Source organism: Pongo abelii, chromosome 18 (genome assembly GCF_028885655.2).
Source record: "Pongo abelii isolate AG06213 chromosome 18, NHGRI_mPonAbe1-v2.0_pri, whole genome shotgun sequence".
In the NCBI taxonomy this organism is placed as follows: Eukaryota; Metazoa; Chordata; class Mammalia; order Primates; family Hominidae; genus Pongo; species Pongo abelii.
The window spans coordinates 21,520,072-21,543,256 of record NC_072003.2 but is presented as its reverse complement, the minus strand read 5'-3'; the positions used below and the strand labels follow the sequence as shown (position 1 = coordinate 21,543,256).

The window sequence follows — 23,185 nt, the reverse complement described above, 5'->3', positions numbered from 1 at the left end:
GTGCCACAGCCCACCTGTTACAGCTCATACACGCATTTGGTGGTTCCCAAGTTCTCATCCTGCATCCAAGAAGGATGAGGTTATGCTGACAATCGAAGAGCAAGGAGGATGAAAACGAATTTTATTGAGTGATGGAACAGCTCTCAGCAGACAGGGGACACAAGGGTGGTGGTCCCCCACCTGATGTTGGGTGGTCTCTCCCCCAGTGTGGCTGGGTCCAGGGCTTTTATGGGCTCAGAATGGAGAAGTGCATGCTGATTGGTTTCTGAGTATGCAAAAAAGGTTAAAACAAAGGCACAAAAGTTGAGCACAACAGTGTGAAAAAACAAGGAAGGGTAGATATATGTAAAATAGGTGAAGGGTGGGGATCAATCAGAGGAAAGCACACCAGACAAGAAGACCAGTTCTCAATCCAGTCTGTGGATTTACCTGGGACTTGTAGTTTGGCTTTCAGGCTTTAAATTGTCTTTGGTTTGAGGGTCAGGTTTCACCAGGGACCCACTCCTATCTGCATAGGCATGTGACTGCCTCCTGCTGCTATCATTCTCCCGTCTCAAGAGGTATACCTAATTGCCGTTAGGATAAGGACGATGATCACTCTTAACTGCTTCCTGCTGACAGGGGGCGCTGTTTTGGGAAAATGGCAGTCAGAGCTCACTCAGAGGCCTATCTAAGGGTCCCTGGTAAAAGGGGCCATCATCTGAGATTCTGGTTGCATGACCATTTGGAGTTTGATGACCTCTAGGTGAGAAGAGACAAACCAGGTTATTAGAAGACATGTATCAAAACAAAACAAGGGGGTAACAATAGCTCAAAAATCCTGAGGCTGCCAACACGCCCAGGTAACTTGTGGCTAGAGTTACGTCTGCTAAAATTTGGGTACATGGAGCTTGGCTTTGGTTAGCTTCCCTGGTCTTATTTTCCCAAAGAAACCTCCAGGTTACGGGCACCTCATTTACCCCCTATCACCTGGCAGAATTTGCAGGACAGTTGCCCAGAACTAGAATATTGATCCAGATTTCTATATTAACCATCCCTTGTTTCTTCTGAGCTTCAGCCAGAGATCACTGGTTGGTTCACAGAATAAGCAGGGTTAGTCTAAAATACAGACAAAAACTTAAAAACAACTAATAAAACTAGAATTTAATGACAAGTGTGATAAGTTTTAAAACAACTTTTCTCTCTCCAGTCTTCATTTCTGTTAAAAACAAATCATAATAGGATTGTTTACAAAATAAACTTTAGTCTTATACTTGGCCTGATTATTTGTATAAAGTACAGCAAGAATAATTATTTTTCACATATGCTTTTAAAATTGGCTCTGATGGAATTCTGTTCCATAAGGCATATCAGAAAAGACTTTTTAAAGTCAAGCCCAGCAATGGGTTTGTACTCTCAAATACCTACGAGTTGGGTAAATTCCTCTCTTCTTGAGGTCCCAAGATAACTTGGGGCTCCTGGACCTGTTAGAAAGTGACATTCTTTACTCATCACAGGTTACGAGCCCTGTACAAGGACTGTGTAGACAAGGTATGAGGCCGGTTTCTCCTTTTTTTTGGCTCTGCAAGTCAAGCTTGATTCCCTAAAGGGAAGCACACCCTTCTATCAGAAACTGGTAAAACAACCAGTTTCTCCAATTGTGTCCTGTTGCAAAAGAAAATGGATTCTTGTTGCACTTATGCAAATAACTACATTGCCAGAAGAATACTCACAAATAGTTTCCAAATTCTAGAGAAACCAGCAGAGAAACAAATACGCTCCAAATTTTGTTCACAGGAGTACACCTTACTCAATTGTTAAAAGCTGTAAATAGCTCAAAATAAGTTTCTTGACTCTGAAAAACAAAACATCAGCAGTTTTAAGCAAAAAGTTAAACAGATTACCTGTTTTCTATTAGTTCAGCCCATTCAGTTAACTCTTGTTCTGCTTGATATTCATGAATATTTCAGCTCTTCATGAGTCCTGAATGTTTTTCCTTTATTCTAATATCGCCATCTAAAGATATTGGAAATCTGCATTTAAGAGCACCTAAGTTCTACAGCTGATTATAAACCATCTTTTGAAGAGGATCAAAACAAGACTACAATTGTCTGTGAATGACAAGATGTCTTTAGACAGTCACAGTCAAAAACACGATTGACAAAGAAATTTCGTTATTTCTGTGGTTTACAATAACTTAACATAATAACCCTAATTATAATTGATATCATATACTCAGATATTAGAATTTTAGAAATCTCATACAATTTTGGAACATATATTAATGTTATTCACTAAAATGTAACCCGAATAAGATTAAACATTATTTTTATTTTGGCAATCCCATGTAATTAAACATGTCAAATAATCCAGGGGCGCTCTGTGGCATCCAAAAGTTAGGGGTCAAAAAAGACAACTCTGAAGCTAAAGTTTGATTTGGGGAAGCCTACTAAACATGTTAAAGGTTTAAAACACTTGATATTATAAAATAGAATTCCAGGTTATCATTAGCCAAAATGATGACTCAAAAACTTTTTTAAAAGGCACAAAACCTTTACTCATTAAAAGAGAAGACAACTTTCCAAACAATTTGTCTATTGCCTTTCCCTTCTTTTTTTGGTAGTTTATTTGCAAGGCAAACAAAAATCTTTCATTATCCTTTACTATTACATAAAAATCTTGCTCAAGACAGAGTCAAATTTCATCCTTGCATCAGTCTACTATTAATGTCCTCCTCAATTTTTAATAATACCTTATAGATAAATCTATCCAATCTTCACTAGTTTGACCATGAGGTGAGATTCTTGTAAACATTTTATAACCCTTTACAAATTCTTGTTAAAGAGCAGATCAGTGCCTTAAGAAAACCTTGCTGTGCTTTTATTTCAAGGTTCAATATACAGAAAAACCAAATAATACCCTTTTGAATGTAATCAATGTGTTCACACAGAGCATTTATTTTGTAAGATTAATTTTTACAAACTATCCACAACTTGTTCAAACCTTTGGCTTTATCTTATCTAATTTCAAACAAACGCCCAGCCTTAATTTATTACAATTATGATTCGTAGACTTTCACTCAATTACATAAATTCACTCTTGGTTGAGGAAAAGAGAGAGGTGGCAGAGGATTAATCCAAATGATCCTGGTGTCCACTACCCTTCAAAGCCAGACTCTGGTGGGGCAAGTCCTGCCAAGTCATCAGATGCTGATTAAATGCAGGGCACTGGGTGGGAGGCAAATTCCTAAAATGTGGTTCTTTCCCACAAGCATCTTATAATCTAGCTCAGGGGCTTGCAGCTCCAACTCACACCAGAATCACCTGGGAGCTTCTGAAACCATTCTGATCCTGAACTCCACCCTAAATAAATCAAAACTCTTGGTCCATAAACTGAAAAAAAAAAGTTTAATCTCCACAGGACATTCTAATGGGCAGCCAGAGAGGAGATCCACTGATGTAGGTTTTTCATAAATTACTTACAAATTTGCAAATTATAAAATATTTCATTAAAGTATGAATATTTGAATCAGTTTTGGGGGTTTTTTTGCGGGGGAGGTGGTAAAAGACCTTAAGGAAAAGACTGTAATTCAACTTCACAAATAATCCACAACTTAGTATATTCTTTGATGGAGGCAACACCCCCGTCTTAGTCTGTTCAGGCTGCTATAACAAAATACCACAGTCTGGGTGGCTTATAAACATCAAATATTTATTGCTCAAGTCCTAGAGGCTGGGAAGTCCGTGATCAAAGTGCTGGTTGATTTTGCTTGTGAAGGGTCTGCTTCCTCAGAGAAGTCTCACACTTGCCCTTGAAGTCTCACACTATGGAGAGGATGAGGTATCTCTCTAGGGCCTTTCATAAGGTACTAATCCCACTCATGAGGGCTCCACTCTCATGACCTCACACTTTCCAAGGGCCCCACCTTCTATCAACTTGAGAGTGAAGATTTCATCGTATGAATTCTAGGGAGACACGGACATACAGACTGTAGCACTCTCCCACCCATTATCACCCACAATTCAAAACAGAAACGATGATCTTTGACTTACTGATGGACTTCACAGTTCCGCGTGGCCAACCTCAAATACTCTCATGTTTCCAATTATCTTTTGTTATCAGTAAACCAAATTGTTTTTTCTCCTAAAGATTCCTGTTACATTATTAATGATTTGTCCTTGATGTTTTAGGAGAAAATGAGCCTGGTGAAGTGGCTCACACCTGTAATCCCAGCACTTTGGGAAGTCGAAACGGGAGGATCACTGAGCCCAGGAGTTAGAGACCAGCCTGGCGACACAGTGAGACTTCGCCTCTACAAAAAAATAGAATTAGCCAGGTGTGGTGGTGCACACCTGCAGTCCCAGCTACTTGGAAGGCTGACGTGGGTGGATTGCTTGAGGCTGGGAGGTCGAGGCTGCAGTGAGTTGTGACCCAGCCTGGGCAAAACAGCGAGGCCCTGTCTCCAAAAAAAAAAAAATATATATATATATATATATATGCATGTAAAAGAAAAACACGTATATAAAAGAAAATTAAGTATGAGACCAAACAAGGCCCAGCTTCGTTTGCTGTAACTTGAACAAGGCTGGTGACCTGTTGGTCTCATGGCAGAAAAAACAACCCAGAGAAAAATCAACACTGCAGAGTTTAAAAAAAAAAAAACAAAAACAAAAACCTTATAATTTATTAACAAAATTCACATTGTACAAAAGTACAAAGATAACTGTACATTTGTTTCTCTGCAAATGTCACCTGGTAAACTACTATCATCTTTTATAGACAGGCAAAACTGGACACACTTTATAATCTTTCTGACAAATATATCGCCACTCTGCATCCGGCCTGGATAATGCTCTTCAGGACGGCATAGGCTGGAGCCTGTTAAAAACAATAAGCAAACAAAGAAACATGTTACGTGCTCATTTTTGGTTGTAAGATTCAGGGCTGGCAGGGCAGGCTTTGGATTTCTCTGGATAAGAAATAGATCTAAGGAACAATTTATTTTAGTTTCAAAGAAAGCTATTCAAAAGGTCGGAATGCCTCTGCTACTACTGCCAAAGCATTGGAGTCATCCAGATTCTCACAGGAAAGGAAAACAAGCTCCTGGGAGGCCAAGGCAGGCAGCTCACCTGAGGTCAGGAGTTCGAGACCAGCCTGGCCAACAAAGTGAAAACTCGGTCTCTACTAAAAATAAAAAATACAAAAATTAGCCGGGCATGGTGGCATGCACCTGTCATCCCAGCTACTCGGGAGGCTGAGGCAGAATTGCTTGAACCCGGAAGGAGGCTGCAGTGAGCCAAGACTGCACCACTGCACTCCAGCATGGGAGACAGAGTGAGACTGTGTCTGAAAAGAAAAAAAAAAAAAAAGCTCCTGGGGAAAAGGAGAAGGGATAAAGCAAGAAAGGAGATTCCCAGTCTGGAGCAATAATGCGTTTGCTTGCTTTTTGTCAAAGCAATGTCATTGGTTTTCTCTCCCTTTGGCTGTCACTTTAAAATGTATTTTTCTGGCAACAGAAACCTCCTGCCCCTTCAGCCTCCCAAATAAGGAGTCCCAAAGCAGAACAGGTAACAGTAGGGCCCTACCAATTCTGCATCATGGTCGAGGCCTATGTCATGGTGCTCAAGCTCTTCATCCCGAAATTTCTTTATCAGCTGGTGAAATAAAAAGACACCGAAGCAAGTTAGCCTTCCAACTCTCCTGCTGTTCCATTTCATTTTGGAGGCTAAAGCCTCTTATTATGGCCTAAGACAGGGAGGCCAGCTTTTCTTCTAAAGGGCTAGAGAGTAAATACTTAGTCGCAACTACCCAGCTCTGCCACTGTAACCAGAAAAGCAGCTGGAGACATGCAAACAAATGGACATGCTTGTGTTCCAATAAAAGTTTATTTAAAGAAACAGGTGGCTGGCCACAGGCCATGGTTTGCCAACCTCAGATTTAGACTCTAAAAAACTAAACAGTTCCCTTATTTGCTGTGGAAAATTATCTCAGGATATCTATTCATTTATTCAATCTAAAGGGTTCCTGCTCACAGCATCTGCTCAGAATCTACCAATGATAAAGAAGTGAGCCGGGCACGGTGGCTCACGCCTGTAATCCCAGCACTTTGGGAGGCCAAGGCAGGAGGATCACCTGAGGTCAGGAGTTCCAGACCAGCCTGGCCAACATGGTGAAACCCCGTCTCTACTAAAAATACAAAAATTAGCTGGGCGTGGTGGTGCATGTCTGTATTCCTAGCTACCTGGGACGCCGAGGCAGGAGAATCGCTGGAACCCGGGAGGCGGAGGCTGCAGTGCAGTCGGAGACCACTGCACTCCAGCCTCGGGGACAGAGTGAGACTCCATCTCAAAAAAAAAAAAAAAAAAAAAGTGAACAGCACCAGGTGGTGTGGCTCACACCTGTAATCTCAGCACTTTGGGAGGCCGAGGCAGGAGGATCACTTGAGCCCAGGAATTCAAGATCAATCTGGACAACATAGAGACAGACTGTCTCTACAAAAAATTTTAAAAATTAAAAATAAAATAAGTGAACAGGACAGGGCTCAAGAGACAAGGGTTCTGGCCGGATGTGGTGGCTCATGCCTACAATTCTAGCATTTTGGGAAGCTGAGGAGAGAGGACTACTGGAGCCTGGGAGTTCAAGACCAGCCTGGAAAACATAGTGAGACCCCATCTCTTAAAAAAAAAAAAAAAAAAAAAAAAAATTAGCTGTGCGTGGTGGCTATGTATGTAGTCCCATAGCTACTCGGGAGGCTGAGGCAGGAGGATCACTTGAACCCAAGAGTTTGAAGATGCAGTGAGCTATGACTGTGCCACTGTACTCCAGCCTGGGCAACGAAGCAAGACCTCATCTCTAAATAAAAAGAAAAAAGACAAAGGAGACAAGGGTTCTAGTCCCAGCTCTGTCTGTGCTGTATGGCCAGGGCAGATGGGTTCACCTCTCTGTTCGTCAGTTTGCTCACCTTTAAACTGAGGCACTGACCTAAGCCTCTAAATCCCCATCATCCCCTAACAATCTCTAATATGTTTTCCTCTTACACGATTGCTATCTGCCCTTTTCCTCCTTGAGCAGCCCCGTTCTAGAGCACGGATAAATACCTGAAGAAGTTCCTCGTATTTTTCCGGGTCCTCCTCCATCAGCGTCCTGATCTGGTTGTTGTAGTGATGTGCTATGCTCTCTTCCACCGCCACGGTGCAGGCCATTGCACCTTCCTTCCCGAGCAAGGCGGTCCCCGCCCCTGGGATTGTTAAACCCAGACCAGAAAAGTAAGAGACAGATATGACCGGTAGTGGAGATCACCTGTGGCCAGGGCTTCTCAACCTCTGCACCAGACATCGGTCTGGGTCATTCTTTGTGACAGGGGCTGTCCCATGCATGGTAGGATATTTAACTGCATCTCTGACCTCTACGAACTAGATGCCAGCAGTGCCAACTAAGTTTTGACAACCAAAACTGTCCCGAGGGCTGGGCGCGAGGGATCACGCCTGTAATCCCAGCACTTTGGGAGGCCGAGGCGGGCGGATCACCTGAGGTCAGGAGTTCGAGACTAACCTGGCTAACATGGTGAAACCCTGTCTCTACTAAAAATACAAAAATTAGTTGGTGTGGTGGTGGGCGCCTGTGATCCCAGCTACTTGGGAGGCTGAGGCAGGATAATTGCTTGAAGCCGGGAGGCGGAGGTTGCAGTGAGCCAAGATCACGCCACTGCACTTCAGCGTGGGTGACAGAGCGAGACTCCATCTCAAAAAAAAAAAAAAAAAAATATGTCCCTAGGTATTGCCACATGTCCTCATCAGGGGGGCAAACTCCCCCTAAGGGAGAAGCACTGTTTTAGGAGAGATTGGATCCCAGTGTTAAACCTGGAATTACACAGTAAGAAAAGCCATTCTCTTTTCAATGCTGTTCTATCCTGACCGTGGCCAAGAGAAAGTCCGCATTTGGGGTGAGTATATCTTTGATCTTTTATACCATTTATGCTTCTCCGTTTTTTAAAAGACTGAACAGATCTCAGGTTGAGAATCTTTGTCAGGGAACAGTATTTGGCTGCAACTGAATTCTACTAGCTTTTTTTCTCTGTTGTTTATTTTTACCGTATTTTCTATTTATAATACTGACATTAGGCCAGGTGCGGTGCCTCACGCCTGTAATCCTAGCACTTCGTGGAGGCCAGAGAGGGAGGATGGCTTGAGGCCAGGAGTTTGAGACCAGCCTAGGTAACATAACGAGACCTCATCTCTACAAAAAAATAGAGCTGTGCGTGGTGGCATGCGCCAGTAGTCCAAGCTACTCAGGCTCAGAGGCTTAGGTGGGAGGATCACTTGAACCCAAGAGTTTGAGGCTTCAGTGAGCTATGACTATACCACTGCACTCCAGCCTGGGCAACAGAGTGAAACCCTGGCTCTGTTTTTTTTGTTTTTTGTTTTTTTGGGGTTTTTTTTGAGACAGAGTCTCACTCTGTCACCCAGGCTGGAGTGCAGTGGGCCGATCTTGGCTCACTGCAACCTCTACCTCCCAGGTTCAAGCGATTCTCCCGCCTCAGCCTCCCAAGTAGCTGGGATTACAGGCACGCGCCACCATGCCCGGCTAATTTTTGTATTTTTAATAGAGTCGGGGGTTTCACCACGTTGGTCAGGCTGGTCTCGAACTCCTGACCTCATGATCTGCCCGCCTCGGCCTCCCAAAGTGCTGGGATTACAGGTGTGAGCCACCGCACCCGGCCTTCTTTTTTTAAAGTACTGACATTAAGATTCTATCTTAAATAAATTTAAGCCACACACACAAAAAGGCAGTCAATTTAACTTTGGAAAAATATGAAGTAAACAGAATGAGGTCATAAGAGGACACAGCAAGAATTGTGAACATGATACCTGAAGGATTTAATCATCTTAGATCCCCAAGCTTGCATAAGCTCTTCTAGAGAGACACGTACCCAGTGCAAACCCCAGCACATTCCAAAAGGGCATCAGAACTGTCGGCCGGACCCTGAACGTAACCATCAATTCATTGAACTTTTTCAAATGGTCCTTTTCTTGATCCCACATTTTCTGCAAGAAACATAAAAATAAAGACATGCAAGCATTCCGTAGAGGCCTCCCACTCATCCAAGCAGCATACAGGGAGCAAAGCAGAAACAGAGAAAATGACGGAACTGCTGTCTCCCGCATCCCCCTCAAAACATCAATGGAAAGAGTAAAACATCAGACTAAGGGAATCTGTGACAAACAGAAGAGAGTGCCAAGAATACAAAACAGTCTATTATCTCAATTCCAGGTAAGACTGCCATGAGCCATGGTTGCAGCAGAAGTCTCTCAGGCCCACAATGTGCCTAGTAAATGACAAGGGTCCACACACATAAGAAATGACATGTTTAACCCATTTCAAAGTCAGGAAGGCAGAACATCAGCTGTTGTGTAATTTCCTTCCAGATTACTAGAATAGTATCATCTTGTTGTTGTTGTGGTTTGTTTGTTTCCAGACAGGATCTCACTATGTCACCCAGACTGTAGTGCAGTAGCAAGCTCATGGCTCACCGCAGCCTCAACCTCCAGGCTCAAGCGATCCTCCTACCTCGGCCTCTCAAATTAGCTGGGATTACAGTCACATGCCACTACACCTGGCTAATTTGGTTGTGTGTGTGCGGTTTTTTTTGTTTTTTTGAGACAGAGTCTCACTCTGTTGCCCAGGCTGGAGTGCAGTGGTGTGATCTCAGCTCACTGCAACCTCTGCCTCCCAGGTTCGAGTGATTCTCCTGCCTCAGCCTCCCGAGCAGCTGGGACTACAGGCATGTACCACCACGCCTGGGTGATTTGTTTTGTATTTTTAGTAGAGACAGGGTTTTGCCTTGTTGGCCAGGCTGATCTGAAACTCCTAACCTCAGGTGATCCACTCGCCACAGCTTCCCAAAGTGCTGGGATTACAGGTGTGAGCCATTGCACCCAGCTAATTTTTGTATTTTTTGTAGAGACGGGGTCTCATCACCTTGCCCAAGCTGGTCTCAAACTCCTGGGCTCAAGCAATCCATCGGCCTCGGCCTCCCAAAGTGCTGGGATTACAGGCGTGAGCCACCACACCCGGCCCTGAATATTATTTACATCAGAGGAAAAAGGGAGAATGCTAGCTGCAGCTAACACTTAGATGGCACTTCCTAAGTGCCAGGGGCCATCAAATAGCTTTATGCAAGCAATTCATTCAATCCACACAATCCCTGTGAAGGACACACTATGACTGCCCCAGTATACACAAGAAACTGAAGCACAGAGAGGCTAAGTAGCTTGCCCAAGGGTTCAGGGCAGGCCATTTAACTTGTACTAACTTGACCTTTATGGGCCAGGCCTGGTTCCTTACCCAAACCCAGGCCATTATAAGGCCATTTTGCAGATATGGAAATGGAAACCCAGAGAAGTCTTGTGCCATCCTCAAGGTCGCACAGGTAGGAGGTGCAAGAGAGCCAAAATGTGAACCAGGTCTGTGTAACTACAAATTCCAGGTCCTCCCATGGCCTCTTGGGATATAATATCTCCTCCAGCACGGCAGGGGGCAGGGCTGCAACCTCTCAGCACAGTTGACTGCTGTGCTGAGCGATTCTCAACCTTTTTTCATTATTGCCTGCCCCCGCCATGGAGTACTGATACCAAAGATATACCGCATACCTGTCTATGTACTAGATGTCTCTCTGTGCTTTATCCATAAAAAGAACAATATGCTTTTTGCTCCCCATCTCTCCACCAAGAACCAACCTTCGCTCTCCTGGAGACAACAGCATCTCCCTAGGGAACGCTTGACCTCCCATGATTCATTACTTGAAGGCCTTTGGATCTGCTCATTCAGTAGACCAGGGTGAGGGAGATGAAGAAGCACCCACCTGAATGACTGGCCCGACGCTGGTCCGACCCAGGACGGCCATCTGCCCGGCATAGATGCGGTTTGCTCCATATTCACCTGCATGATCCACCCGGATTATTCGATCCACAGCTGCCCGATTGATATTGTCTAAAGTCATTCCTGAACTGCGAAATCTGACACTGATCCTTCTTCCATAAGCTGAAATGCAAGTGTTTATTCTTCGTTACGCTCAGGTAAAATCCAGATGTTCCTTTTACAGACAGAAGAAAGGGCACTTTGGGATGGAGGTCACAAATCAGCTCCCCATGGGCCAGGCGTGCCCATAAATGGACTCTGTTTAACCTACAGTGTTAAAACACAGGATTTTACCTAAAGATCTGGATTTCTGGTTTCGCTTTAAGTATACGAAGATCTGGAAATGCTGAGCCTACCTTCTTACCAGGCAGTTAACATGGCAACCGCTTCTAGATGGGCATGGTTCTCCAGTTCACCGGCCCTCTGGCCCGCTTCACCCCAGCCCAGGCTGTACAGTAGAGGCCCGTACAGAGCTTTCAAAAACACCGTGCTCTTCCCCAATCAATCTCTAGGAGGGGGCTCTCTGAACTGATATTGTTTAGAAGCTCTGTGCATAAGTCTTCTCTTCAGCCAAGGCTGAGAACCACAGACTAAGTTCTCTTAAAATCCACACCTGTCCGGGTGCGGTGGCTCACACCTGTAATCCTAACACTTTGGGAAGCCAAGGAGAATGGATCACCTGAGGTCAGGAGTTTGAGACCAGCCTCGCCAACATGGTGAAACCCCATCTCTACCAAAAATACAAAAATTAGCTGGGTGTGTTGGCACGTGCCTTTAATCCCAGCTCCTCAGGAGGCTGAGGCAGGAGAATAGCTTGAAACCGGGAGGCAGAGATTGCAGTGAGCCAAGATCATGCCACTGCACTCCAGCCTGGGCAACAGAGTGAGACTCTGTGTAAAAACAACCAAAAAAAAAAAAAAAAAAAAAATTTAAAAACCCCACACCCTTGGGCATTCGATTTTGAGACTAGCCTTGGAGCCTAGATTTCACTTCATTATGGTCCAAAATCAATTCAAATGAACTCTCATCTTCAAAATGTAAATTCTTCATGACAGATTATACTTTATCTTTAAAAATAAATCTCCTAACCTTAACACCTTAATTATATTCTCTGAGCCTTATATTAGAGTAACTCAAAAGGTTTTTTTCCCTGCCAGAGAGGAGTTTTGCAGCATTCTTAGGTGTGTAAGGTGTATTCACCTAATTTTGCAGATACGGAAAATAGAGACCTAGGGGTCATTTAGTTTGTAATGGTAGCTTCGATCTGCACTGGTATCACTTTTTTTTTTGAGACAGACTCTGACTGTATCGCCCAGGCTGGAGTACAGAGGCGCGATCTCGGCTCACCGCAAACTCCACCTTTCAGACTCAGGCAATTCTCCTGTTTCAGCCTCTAGAGCAGCTAGGACTCCAGAGTAGCTAGGACTACAGGCAGGCGCCACCATGCCCAGCTACATTTTTGTATTTTTAGTAGAGACAGGGTTTCACCATGTTGCCCAGGCTGGTCTCGAACTCCTGAGCTCAAGCAATCTTCCCATCTTGGCTTCCCAAAGTGCTGGGATTACAGGCGTGAGCCACTGCGCCCAGCCAGCATTGGTATCACTTTGTAATGTTTTAGGGCTCTTAGCCGTGACTACCATGTCTTTTATGCAAACTTCTTTTCATTTAGGCTAACTTCAACAGCCAGCGAGTATGTGGAAAAAATTCATTTTGGATACATATGTGGTTCTTTCATGACAAAGGCTTGAGTGCTTTGGACACGAGGTAGTGAGGTGGGTTGGTGAAATTTGGGGTGGCTCTGAACTTGAAATCTTCTACCAGATGGGGTTGTAAATGTCACACTTTTAACAAAGAAGCGTGGACCTAAATTCTGAAGCATAATGACCCAGCTTTGGTCTACTCCTCGCCATGATCCCCTCCATCTCACTGAGCATATCTGACTCAAGAGACTGCATAGGCCGGGTGTGGTGGCTCATGCCTGTAATCCCAGCACTTTAGGAAGCTGAGGCAGGTGGATTGCTTGAGACCAGGAGTTCAAGACCAGCCTGGCCAAAATGGTGAAACCCCATCTCTACCAAAAATATAAAAATTAGCCAGGCATCGTGGCACGCGCCTGTAGTCCCAGCTACTCAGGAGGCTGAGGTAGAACAATTACTTAAACCCAGTAGGCAAAGGTTGCAGTGAGCTGAGATCATACCATTACACTCCAGCCTGGGTGACAGAGTGAGACTCTGTCTCAAAAAAAGAAAAAAAGAAACAGAAAACATGTGTCCCATCTCTAACACTAGTCTTGGGAAAATCAGGATCGACATTTCTTACATATAAAATTGGCAGTAATCATTAGCTGGATGCGGCGACTCACGCCTGTAATCCCAGCACTTTGGGAAGCCAAGGAGGGAGAATCACTTGAGGTCAGGAGTTTGAGACCAGCCTGGTCATCACGGTGAAACCCCGTCTCTACCAAAAATTGAAAAATTAGCCAGGCATGGTGGTGCTTGCATGCAGCCTCAGCTACTCGGGAGTCTGAGGCAGGAGAATCGCTTGAACCCAGGAGGCGGAGGTTGCAGTGAGCTGAGATCACACCACTGCACTCCAGCCTGGGTGACAAAGCAAGACTCTGCCTCAAAAAAAAAAAAAAAAAAAAAAAAAAAAGGCAATAATCAGGCTCTTTCCTTTTTAAGGGAAAACATACAATAATAAAATTTTCTTACTGAGTTATGAAGATAAAATAAGATATAAGAAGCAAAGTAACTATAAACAGAAATGAATCTTATTCTCTTATGCTCACTGGCTGAACAGAGCAGCATTAAAATTCACATTCAACAACCCTCGGAGTTTTGCCTGCATTACCACATACTTTAAAATAAAATTGAGGCTCGGTACTAGAAGCTCTCAAATGCATCACTTTATGTCCATATTTTCCCAAAGTATGAAACATGCCAGTGTGGTACCTAAAAAATATTAAGTGGTTTATGGATATGCAGCAAATAACCCCATGTAGTAAGGGGTACTCTTTTAAATTCTCTTGCAATCTCTTTCATTAAGGAAGATAACTCCATCTACAGCTGGTATAGCCTTAACACTTTCCCAACACTTGCTAATTTCCCCTTTGTAACAGAAAGACAGTATTTAATACAATTTCATAACTTTTTAATTTCAGTTTGTTTTTTTTTAATGATTACTCATCCATTTGTGGCAAGTGTCACTGGCTTCCCATTCACCATAAGGATTTTGTTTCAAGGAAATTAATTTAATTTTTAAATGGGACATAGCTATACAAAAAAACACATCTAGTAATCAAAAGTTCAAGCAGTACTGCCATTAGACAAAAATCCCGAAAGCGGTACACGGTAATTTAACGTTGAGAAAACGACTTCATGAATTTTTTTTTTTTTTTTCCCGCGGGGGAGACAAAGTCTCGCTCTGACGCCCAGGTTGCAATGCAGTGGTGCAATCTCGCCTCAATGCAATCTCTGCCTCCCGGGTTCAAGCGATTCTCCTGTCTCAGCCTCCCGAGTAGCCGGGATTACAGGAACCTGCCATCATGCCCGGCAAATTTTTGTATTTTTAGTAGAGGCGGGGTTTCACCATGTTGGCCAGGCTGGTCTCAAACTCCTGACCTCAGGTGATCCTCCAGCCTCGGCCTCCCAAAGTGCTGAGATTAAAGGCCAGAGCCACCGCGCCCGGGCTCATGACAATTTTCTAAGGCAGCACAGATGAAACAAGGAAAGCAGGAACCAGGGTCCAAAACCATGTCTCTCTACTCTAAATTCGATGTTCCTTTTACTACACTGATGGCTCTCAAAGTCTGCAGTGCATGCAGATCACCTGAAGGTCCTGTTCACAGAGCACAGATACCGACCAAGTAGGTCAGGGTGGGGCCCGAGAATCTGTATTTCTAGCGAGCGCCCGGAAGTAGCGGAGGCTGCTGGTCGTCGGGCTACCCTTCGCCTGGCATGGCCCTGGGCAAAGACTACAAAGAGAGAGACTCCCGGAGACGCTGAATTTTCAGTGTCGCCAACTGCCCTGGACTCGGAACGCTGGCCGCACCCGCCGTGACATCACTGCACAGGTGTGCAATTGCGTCACTCCCCAGGCGTCACTGCCGAAACCACCCCCGTCCTCCTGTCACTCTCGCCGCTAACTACAGGCCCCGCCCCGCCCCGCCCGCCAGCGCCCCGGAGGCTGAAGTCACGCAGTCGCGCTCCGTCGCAGGCCTGTGACGTTACGAACCTCTCCCCCGTGACCTCTTCGACCCAAACCTCAAGCGAAAATTCCCTAGCTCGCTAGCCCGGCGCAGGACTGTGACTGCGCGCCTCCCTTTACCTGAGAGGAACCGCCGGACCCCCGGGCGCAGCTGCCAAAGGCAGGGAGCCGCCGCCGCCCGGGCGCAACTCATTGCCGGGACAAAAAATGCAACCACTTTGTTGAACGGAACTGGCCAATAGTGCCCTTGACTCGGACTGATGACGCAAGCAGACGTAAGGAAGGCGCAGCTCGCCCGCGCACCGGTGGGAACGCCCCCTAGCCTCGTGCTAGGGGTTAGATTGGTTAGATACGACAAATAAAAAGATTATATTGGGTGGGGTCACTGTCAATCACTCGGGAGACGAAGGAAGCCAAGGCGCCTTGGGTTGCTAGGGAGATGAAAATGCTAAATTGCTGTTTAAAAAGATCAGGACAAGGTTATGATTTCTCACCCAAGTTCCTAGGAAAAAGGATCATGAGGGAATTACTTATTAACAAGGCACGGTATTTCCTGCTTTACCTACGTGGAAGGAGATTTTTTTTTTATTTATATCCTACATCTACCTTAAAATAGTAAGCCTGGGCAACATAGCGAGACCCCGCCTCTACAAACAGTTTTAAAAATTAGCCGGGTCTGGTGGAGCACACCTGTAGTCCCAGCTACTCGGGAAGCTGAGGTGGGGGGATAGCTTGAGCCCAGTAGCTCGAGGCTGCAGTCAGCCGTGATTCTGCCACTGCAGTCTAGCCTGGGCCCTGTCTGAAAAATAAATAAATAAATAAATAAATAAAATTATATGTATATATAAATTACATGCACCACATGGTTAATCGTGTTATATAGTGTTATCTCTATTGGTGGACTGAAAGCCAACTTTAAACTTCTTCCCGGTCCTTTTCTCTATTTTCAGATTTTTCTACAGAGAACATGTTTTATCCTTGGTATCCACCTTAATGTATTGTGTGCATGTATGCATGTATATTTGTGCAAATTGGAATTTTTGGGGGAGGGGAAATTTAGCAACATACTTTAAAAAGATCATATAATACAGCAGTCTTAGGAATCTACTCAACGAAATAATTTTTAAATGAGTAATGTACATGAGGGCAAAAATCAAAGATGCATGTCTGCAAGGATATACAACGTTTAATATTGGCAACATCGGGGCTGGAACTGGGAGAAGGGAGCTTTCACTTTCTACTTTACACCCTTGGATTATTTATATACTTTATCCAAGTTTACTATAAAATATTTTAAGATGCCATACAATTGTAAAATTATTGAATTCAAGTTTTTAGTTGTTTTTATATCACTCTAGTGTTCAAATTGACACACCAAAATAATTTAAAATTATGATGAACCCAAATACTACTTAGTGAGGATGTTGTAGCATTCTCATGTAAAACTACTGAGTGTCTGAATCTGGTTCTCAAAAGCCTTAAAATGTTCAAAACCTTTGCTGTAACCCCACTTCTAGGTCTCTTGTTTCCTTTTTTGTTTTGTTTTTTTTGTTCTTTTTAGACGGAGTTTCACTCTGTCGCACAGGCTGGATTGCAGTGGGGAGATCTTAGCTCACTGGAACCTCTGCCTCCCGGGTTCAAGCGATTCTCCTGCCTCAGCCTCCCAAGTAGATGGGATTACAGGTACACACACCACCACGCCCAGCTGAGACTGGGTTTCGCTGTGTTGGCCAGGCTGGTCTCAAATTCCTGACCTCAAGTGATCTTCCCACCTTGTCCTCCCAAAGTGCTGGGATTATAGGCGTGAGCCGCCGTGCCTGGCCTAGGTCTCTGTTTCTAAGGAGAAAAAATGTTGACAAAGATTTATAGATGTGCCCATTATTTATTACTGGGAAAATTTGGAAACAAAATGTTAAGCAACAATTGAATATCAAAACATTATGTCCGAGTGCAGTGGCTCACGCCTGTAATCCCAACACTTTGGGAGACTGAGGCGAGAGGATCACTTGAGCCCAGGAGTTCAAGACCAGCCTGGGCAACATAGTGAGATCCCATCTCTACAAAAAATTTTAAAAATTAGTCAGGCATGGTGGTGTGTGCCTCTGATCCCACCTACTTGTGAGGCTAAAAGGATCACTTGAGCCCAGGAGGCTGCACTGAGCCGTGATCACTCCACTGCACTCCAGCCTAGGTGATAGACCTAGACTCTGGTTCAAAAAAAAAAAAAAAAATCCAACTGTATGATGTTATGTAGCCCATTGAAATGTTTGTAAAGAGCTTTTAATAACAGGAGAAACACTATCTTTAGATTCTTCAAGAAAACACATATTAAGTGAAAAAGAAATGAGAATACCAAAGTTCTTTCCTTCTTTTTCTGTCCTACTTCCCTCCCTCTGTACTTTCTATCTTTTTTTTTTTCTTTCTTTCTTTTATTATTATTATTATTATTATCATTATTATACTTTAGGTTTTATGGTACATGTGTGCAATGTGCAGGTAAGTTACATATGTATACATGTGCCATGCTGGTGCGCTGCACCCACCAACTTGTCATCTAGCATTAGGTATATCTCCCAATGCTATCCCTCCCCCCTCCCCCCACCCCACAACAGTCCCTGAAGTGTGATGTTCCCCTTCCTGTGTCCATGTGTTCTCATTGTTCAATTCCCACCTATGAGTGACAATATGCGGTGTTTGGTTTTTTGTTCTTGCGATAGTTTACTGAGAATGATGATTTCCAGTTTCATCCATGTCCCTACAAAGGACGTGAACTCATCATTTTTTATGGCTGCATAGTATTCCATGGTGTATATGTGCCACATTTTCTTAATCCAGTCTATCATTGTTGGACATTTGGGTTGGTTCCAAGTCTTTGCTATTGTGAATAATGCGGCAATAAACATACGTGTGCATGTGTCTTTATAGCAGCATGATTTATAGTCCTTTGGGTATATACCCAGTAATGGGATGGCTGGGTCGAATGGAATTTCTAGTTCTAGATCCCTGAGGAATCGCCACACTGACTTCCACAAGGGTTGAACTAGTTTACAGTCCCACCAACAGTGTAAAAGTGTTCCTATTTCTCCACATCCTCTCCAGCACCTGTTGTTTCCTACAAAATGGGAGAACATTTTCGCAACCAACTCATCTGACAAAGGGCTAATATCCAGAATCTACAATGAACTCCAACAAATTTACAAGAAAAAAACAAACAACCCCATCAAAAAGTGGGCGAAGGACATGAACAGACACTTCTCAAAAGAAGACATTTATGCAGCCAAAAAACACATGAAAAAATGCTCACCATCACTGGCCATCAGAGAAATGCAAATCAAAACCACAATGAGATACCATCTCACACCAGTTAGAATGGCAATCATTAAAAAGTCATGTACTTTCTATCTTAAAAGGAATTTTGCCAAGATTAACAGTGGGTGCCCATAAATGGTGCTTTTTAAGTTTTTTTCTCTGTTGCTTTTGGTGTTCTCTGTATTTGCTATAAAAAACAAGTATTTTTATAATGGCAAAACAAAATTTAAAAAACAAAAATGCATACTATTCCTTAATTCCATCCCCCTACCCACCAAATTATCCATTAAAAAAACTAGTTTCAGCCAGGCACGGTGGCTCACCCCTGTAATCCCAGACTTTGGAAGGCCGAAGTGGAAGGATCACTTGAGGTCAGCAGTCAAGACCAGCCTGGCCAACAGGGCAAAACCCCATCTCTATTAAAAGTACAAAAATTAGCTGGGCATGGTGGTGCACACCTGTAGTCCCAGCTACTTGGGAGGCTGAGGCAGGAGAATCACTTGAACCCAGTTTGCAGTGAGCCGAGATCACACTACTGCACTCCAGCCTGGGCAATAGAGTGAGACTACATCTCAAAAAAAAAAACAAAAAAAAAAACACACGGCCGGGCACGGTGGCTCACGCCTGTAATCCCAGCACTTTGGGAGGCCAAGGCAGGCAGATCACAAGGTCAGGAGATCGAGACCATCCTGGCTAAACCCCATCTCTATTAAAAATACAAAAAATTAGCCGGGCGTGGTGGTGGGCGCCTGTAGTCCCAGCTACTTGGGAGGCTGAGGCAGGAGAATGGTGTGAACCCGGGAGGCAGAGCTTGCAGTGAGCCGAGATCTCACTACTGCACTCCAGCCTGGGCAATAGAGACTACATATTAAAAAAAAAAAAAAATACACGGCCGGGCATGGTGGCTCATGCCTGTAATCCCACCGGATTACAGAGGCAGGTGGACCACCTGAGGTCAGGAGTTTGAGACCAGCCTGACCAACATGGAGAAACCGTGTCTCTACTAAAATACAAAATTAGCTGGGTGTAGTGGCGCATGCCTGTAATCCCAGCTACTCAGGAGCCTGAGGCAGGAAAATCGCTTGAACCTGGGAGGTGTAGTTGCGGTGAGCCAATATCGCCCCACTGCACTCCAGCCTAGGCAACAAGAGCAAGACTTCATCACACACACGCACACAGTTTCCAAACTCCAGCCTAGGCAACAAGAGCAAGACTTCATCACACACACACACACACACACACACACACACACACACACTTTCCAGCCTAGGCAACAAGAGCAAGACTTCAACACACACACACACACACACACACACTTTCCAGCCTAGGCAACAAGAGCAAGACTTCAACACACACACACACACACACACACACACACACACACACTTTCCAAAATTTCAGGGAGACTGATTTGAGTAATAATAATATTCTGGTCTCCTGTTTAGCCAGCTCTGCATGTATCAAACTCTTTCTCTGTTGCAATTCCTCTGTCTTGATGAATGGGCTGTATCCAGGCAGTGGGCAAAATGAACCAGTTGGGCAGTTACACACATACACCCCTCCTTGGCTTCAACAGAGCCAAGGAGCTTTAAAAGCACTCATCTGAGGACTACATTAAACACTTCTTTCTTCTCTCTCATTTTAGGAAAAAGCAAAGAGGAACTTTACAAACTGTTACAGTTTTCCGTCATCACTTGACGGCTGACAAGAAGCCTCTTTGAATTCCAGTATACATGATCACATTTTAAAACCTTCAAGACGCCGTTTAATCAGGAGTTGTAAGGCATATTTGTTAGAGAGAGCTGCACTTTAAAAATTATACAGACATCACCTGAAGTTATTAAAGTTATCAAAACATATAAAAACCTTCAAGTAAGAGGTATGCATATTAGCAGCATTTAACTAAAATTAATATATTAATTAGCATATTTCAGTATCACTTTTATAATAGGAAAAAAAGGCAGTACGTTTTCGTTGTGTTCATCACACACACACACAAATAGAAAACTTGAATATCATCAAGCCTGGTCACAGTGAAAATGTTATATAAATATAAAGGCACTGGGCAGAAATGTTTACAATTACAACTTTTTTTTTTCTTTTCACCTATCTTTTCTTTTGAGATAGGGTCTCCCTCTGTCACCTAGGCTGGAGTAGTGGCACGATCTCGCTCACTGCAGCTTTCACCTCCCAGGTTCAAGTGATTCTCGTGCCTCAGCCTCCCAAGTAGCTGGGATTACAGGCACACGCCACCATGCCCGGCTAATTTTTGTACTTTTAGTAGAGACAGGGTCTTGCCACGTTGACCAGGCTGGTCTCAAACTTCTGACTTCAAGTGATCTGCCCGCCTTGGACTCCCAAAGTGCTGGGATTGCAGGCATGAGCCACTGTGCCCAGCAGAATTTATTTTTTTAAGTGAGACTGGAATGAATCTTTGGTTACTCAAAATTCCATGACACCAGTTATTAGATTTAGACGAGATCAGGCGTGTTCAGAGTGGTATGGCTATAGTTATTAGCTTTAGAAACCCATAAACCTTAACAAGTCAGGAAAAGACCGAAAAGCTCATTGGTATCCCAGTTACAAAAATATCCCACTTTAAATAATATCTTTGTGGAAAAGCAAGAAAATGGCTGTAAGAAAGGGACGAGAAGATATCTTTGCTCCTCTGAGCGAGGAGTCAGGCATTTTTGAGTAGTGGAGTGGAGATGGCCGGGGAGAATTAGTGTTAACAGCAACAGCTTTCTAAAACCTGCACCCAACTTTAAATTCCAGGCTACTCCCCAGGAAACGTGTGGAGCCAGTGAAAGGAAGAAAAACAATGGAAGGAAGGCTTGAAAAGTCCATTACAAAACTACAGTCCTTTGAAAAAGGTCTCAAAGATATTAAAATGAAAACTGATTACCTTAAACAATAACTTAAACTTCTGTTCTTCTGTTAAAAGGTTCACATCTATCAATTTTGGGTAAGCTTACAATGAGGTATTTATTGCATATGGTTTTTACCATAACGGAAATCTTAAGAGATATTCTACATTTTTTTTTTAGGCAGAGTTTTGCTCTTTTTGCCCAGGCTGGAGTGCAATGGTGTGATCTCAGCTCACTGCAAACTCCGCCTCCTGGGTTCAAGCAATTCTCCTGCCTCAGCCTCCTGAGTAGCTGATATTACAGGCATGTGCCACCACACCCAGCTAATTTTGTATTTTAGTGGAGATGGAGTTTCTCCACGTTGGTCAGGCTGGTCTTGAACTCCCCAACTCAGGTGATCCGCCTACCTTGGCCTCCCAAAGTGTTGGGATAACAGGCGTGAGCCACTGCACCCAGCCACATGTTTTGTGAAATAAAGGCACGTGCATTAAAAATTGTAAGCACAGGAAAACAACCCTAAGAAATGTGGATGTGTGTGTTTAAGAAACCAGCCTCCAATTCTGTTTGTTATACACTCATGGGCTGGTCTGATTAACAGGCTGAGCTTCAGTCCACATCCCAAAACACTTGTGCACATAAACTTGTGGCTCAAATACTAAACTACCGTCTCTGCTCTTTCATTCTTGTAAAAGCTTGAACGGCTTGTTGGTTTTTGGTAGAGTCGTCACAGAGTGGCCGGTCCACAGGCAAACGCTTGGGTTTCCCCTGCTTTTCTAAGTCACTGAAGCCCTAATTAAGGGCTGGGTTAGGTAAACACATCTGCATGTATGGAAAAGCCTAAACTCCAGAAAAATATATTTTTAAATGTCCACTCAAAACCCAGGTAGACTCTGTAGGCTCAGCAGAATCACTAGGTCAGCTTAGAAGCAACAGGCAGCACCATCTTCACACTCAGTCTAGTTAGTTCCTCGTGTCCCTTTGGGCTTCTGTTAGTTTCTGGATTAGGTAGCGCTTGTCACGACTTTCCTAAAAAATAATAAGTTCACATGTACATTTAATATATTTGGAAACAAATACCATCATTACCTACCAGACTGAGGGCTGAGGATTCTAACCACTGGACTATTGTAATGGCCTCTCATCTGGTCTGTCATTGTGTCTGCTCCACAGCCCCTTGTCCACAAAGCAGCCGATCCTTTTTTTAAAAAAATGCACAGTACAGCCAGACATGGTGGCTCACGCCTGTAATCCCAGCACTATGGGAGGCCGAGGCCGGTGGATCACCTGAGGTCAGAAGTTTGAGACCAGCCTGACCAACGTGGTGAAACCCCATCTCTACTAAAAATACAAAAATTAGGCTGGGTGAGGTGGCTCACGCCTGTAATCCCAGCACTTTGGGAGGCCGAGGCAGATGGACCACCTGAGATCAGGAGTTCGAGACCAGCCTGGCCAACATGGTAAAACCCTGAAACCCTGAAACCCCGTCTCTACTAAAAATACAAAAAATTAGCCGGTCGTGGTGGCGAGTGCCTGTAATCCCAGCTACTCAGGAGGCTGAGGCAGGAGAATCGCTTGAACCCGGGAGGCGGAGGTTGCAGTGAGCAGAGGTCACATCATTGCACTCCAGCCTGGGCAATAAGAGCGAAATTCCATCTCAAAAAAAGAAAAAAAAAAAATTAGCCAGGCAAGGTGGCGCACACCTAGCTAGTAGTCCCAGCTACTTGGGAGGCTGAGGCAGGAGAATTGCTTGAACCCGGGAGGTGGAGGTTGCAGTGAACTGAGATCACACCACTGCACTCCAGCCTGGGCGACAGAGTGAGACCCTGTCTCAAAGGAAAAAAAAAAAAGACTGGCCATCATGGTGAAACCCCTTCTCTACTAAAAATACAAAAGTTATCCGGTTGTGA

General features: G+C 44.1%; 2 protein-coding genes and 1 long non-coding RNA gene across 7 annotated transcripts in view; 1 reads left to right on the top strand and 2 right to left on the bottom strand.

Annotated features, from left to right (window-relative positions):
* Positions 1-104: 104 nt before the first annotated feature.
* Positions 105-15,371, bottom strand: COQ7 (coenzyme Q7, hydroxylase). Of its 3 annotated transcripts, XR_008514839.2 has the most exons (7): positions 15,223-15,371; positions 10,841-11,019; positions 8,909-9,023; positions 7,077-7,216; positions 5,565-5,633; positions 430-4,857; positions 105-265 (listed from the first exon to the last, which is right to left on the bottom strand). XR_008514839.2 is itself a non-coding variant. In XM_002826169.5 (6 exons), the coding sequence occupies exons 1-6, from the start codon at positions 15,293-15,295 to the stop codon at positions 4,780-4,782; spliced, it is 654 nt and encodes a 217-aa protein (XP_002826215.1). In that variant the 5' UTR covers positions 15,296-15,371; the 3' UTR covers positions 105-4,779. The 3 variants fall into 3 exon arrangements, 2 of the variants coding, with proteins under 2 accessions (XP_002826215.1, XP_054390784.1); XM_002826169.5 differs by having other exon boundaries at positions 105-4,857; XM_054534809.2 differs by lacking the exon at positions 15,223-15,371 and adding an exon at positions 14,725-14,949 and having other exon boundaries at positions 105-4,857.
* LOC103892640 (uncharacterized) lies at positions 15,272-21,328 on the top strand. The gene is made up of 2 exons (XR_008514840.1): positions 15,272-15,407; positions 21,187-21,328. It is a non-coding gene; the product is annotated as an uncharacterized LOC103892640 (long non-coding RNA).
* The window catches only part of TMC7 (transmembrane channel like 7), a 78,766-nt gene continuing 75,734 nt past the window's right edge, over positions 20,154-23,185 (bottom strand). For all 3 annotated transcript variants that reach the window (XM_024241417.3, XM_024241418.3, XM_054534808.2), the window contains one exon: positions 20,154-22,304. In XM_024241417.3, coding sequence (XP_024097185.2) covers positions 22,239-22,304 — 66 coding nt within the window. In that variant the 3' untranslated portion in view covers positions 20,154-22,238. The remainder of the gene's footprint in view (positions 22,305-23,185) is intronic.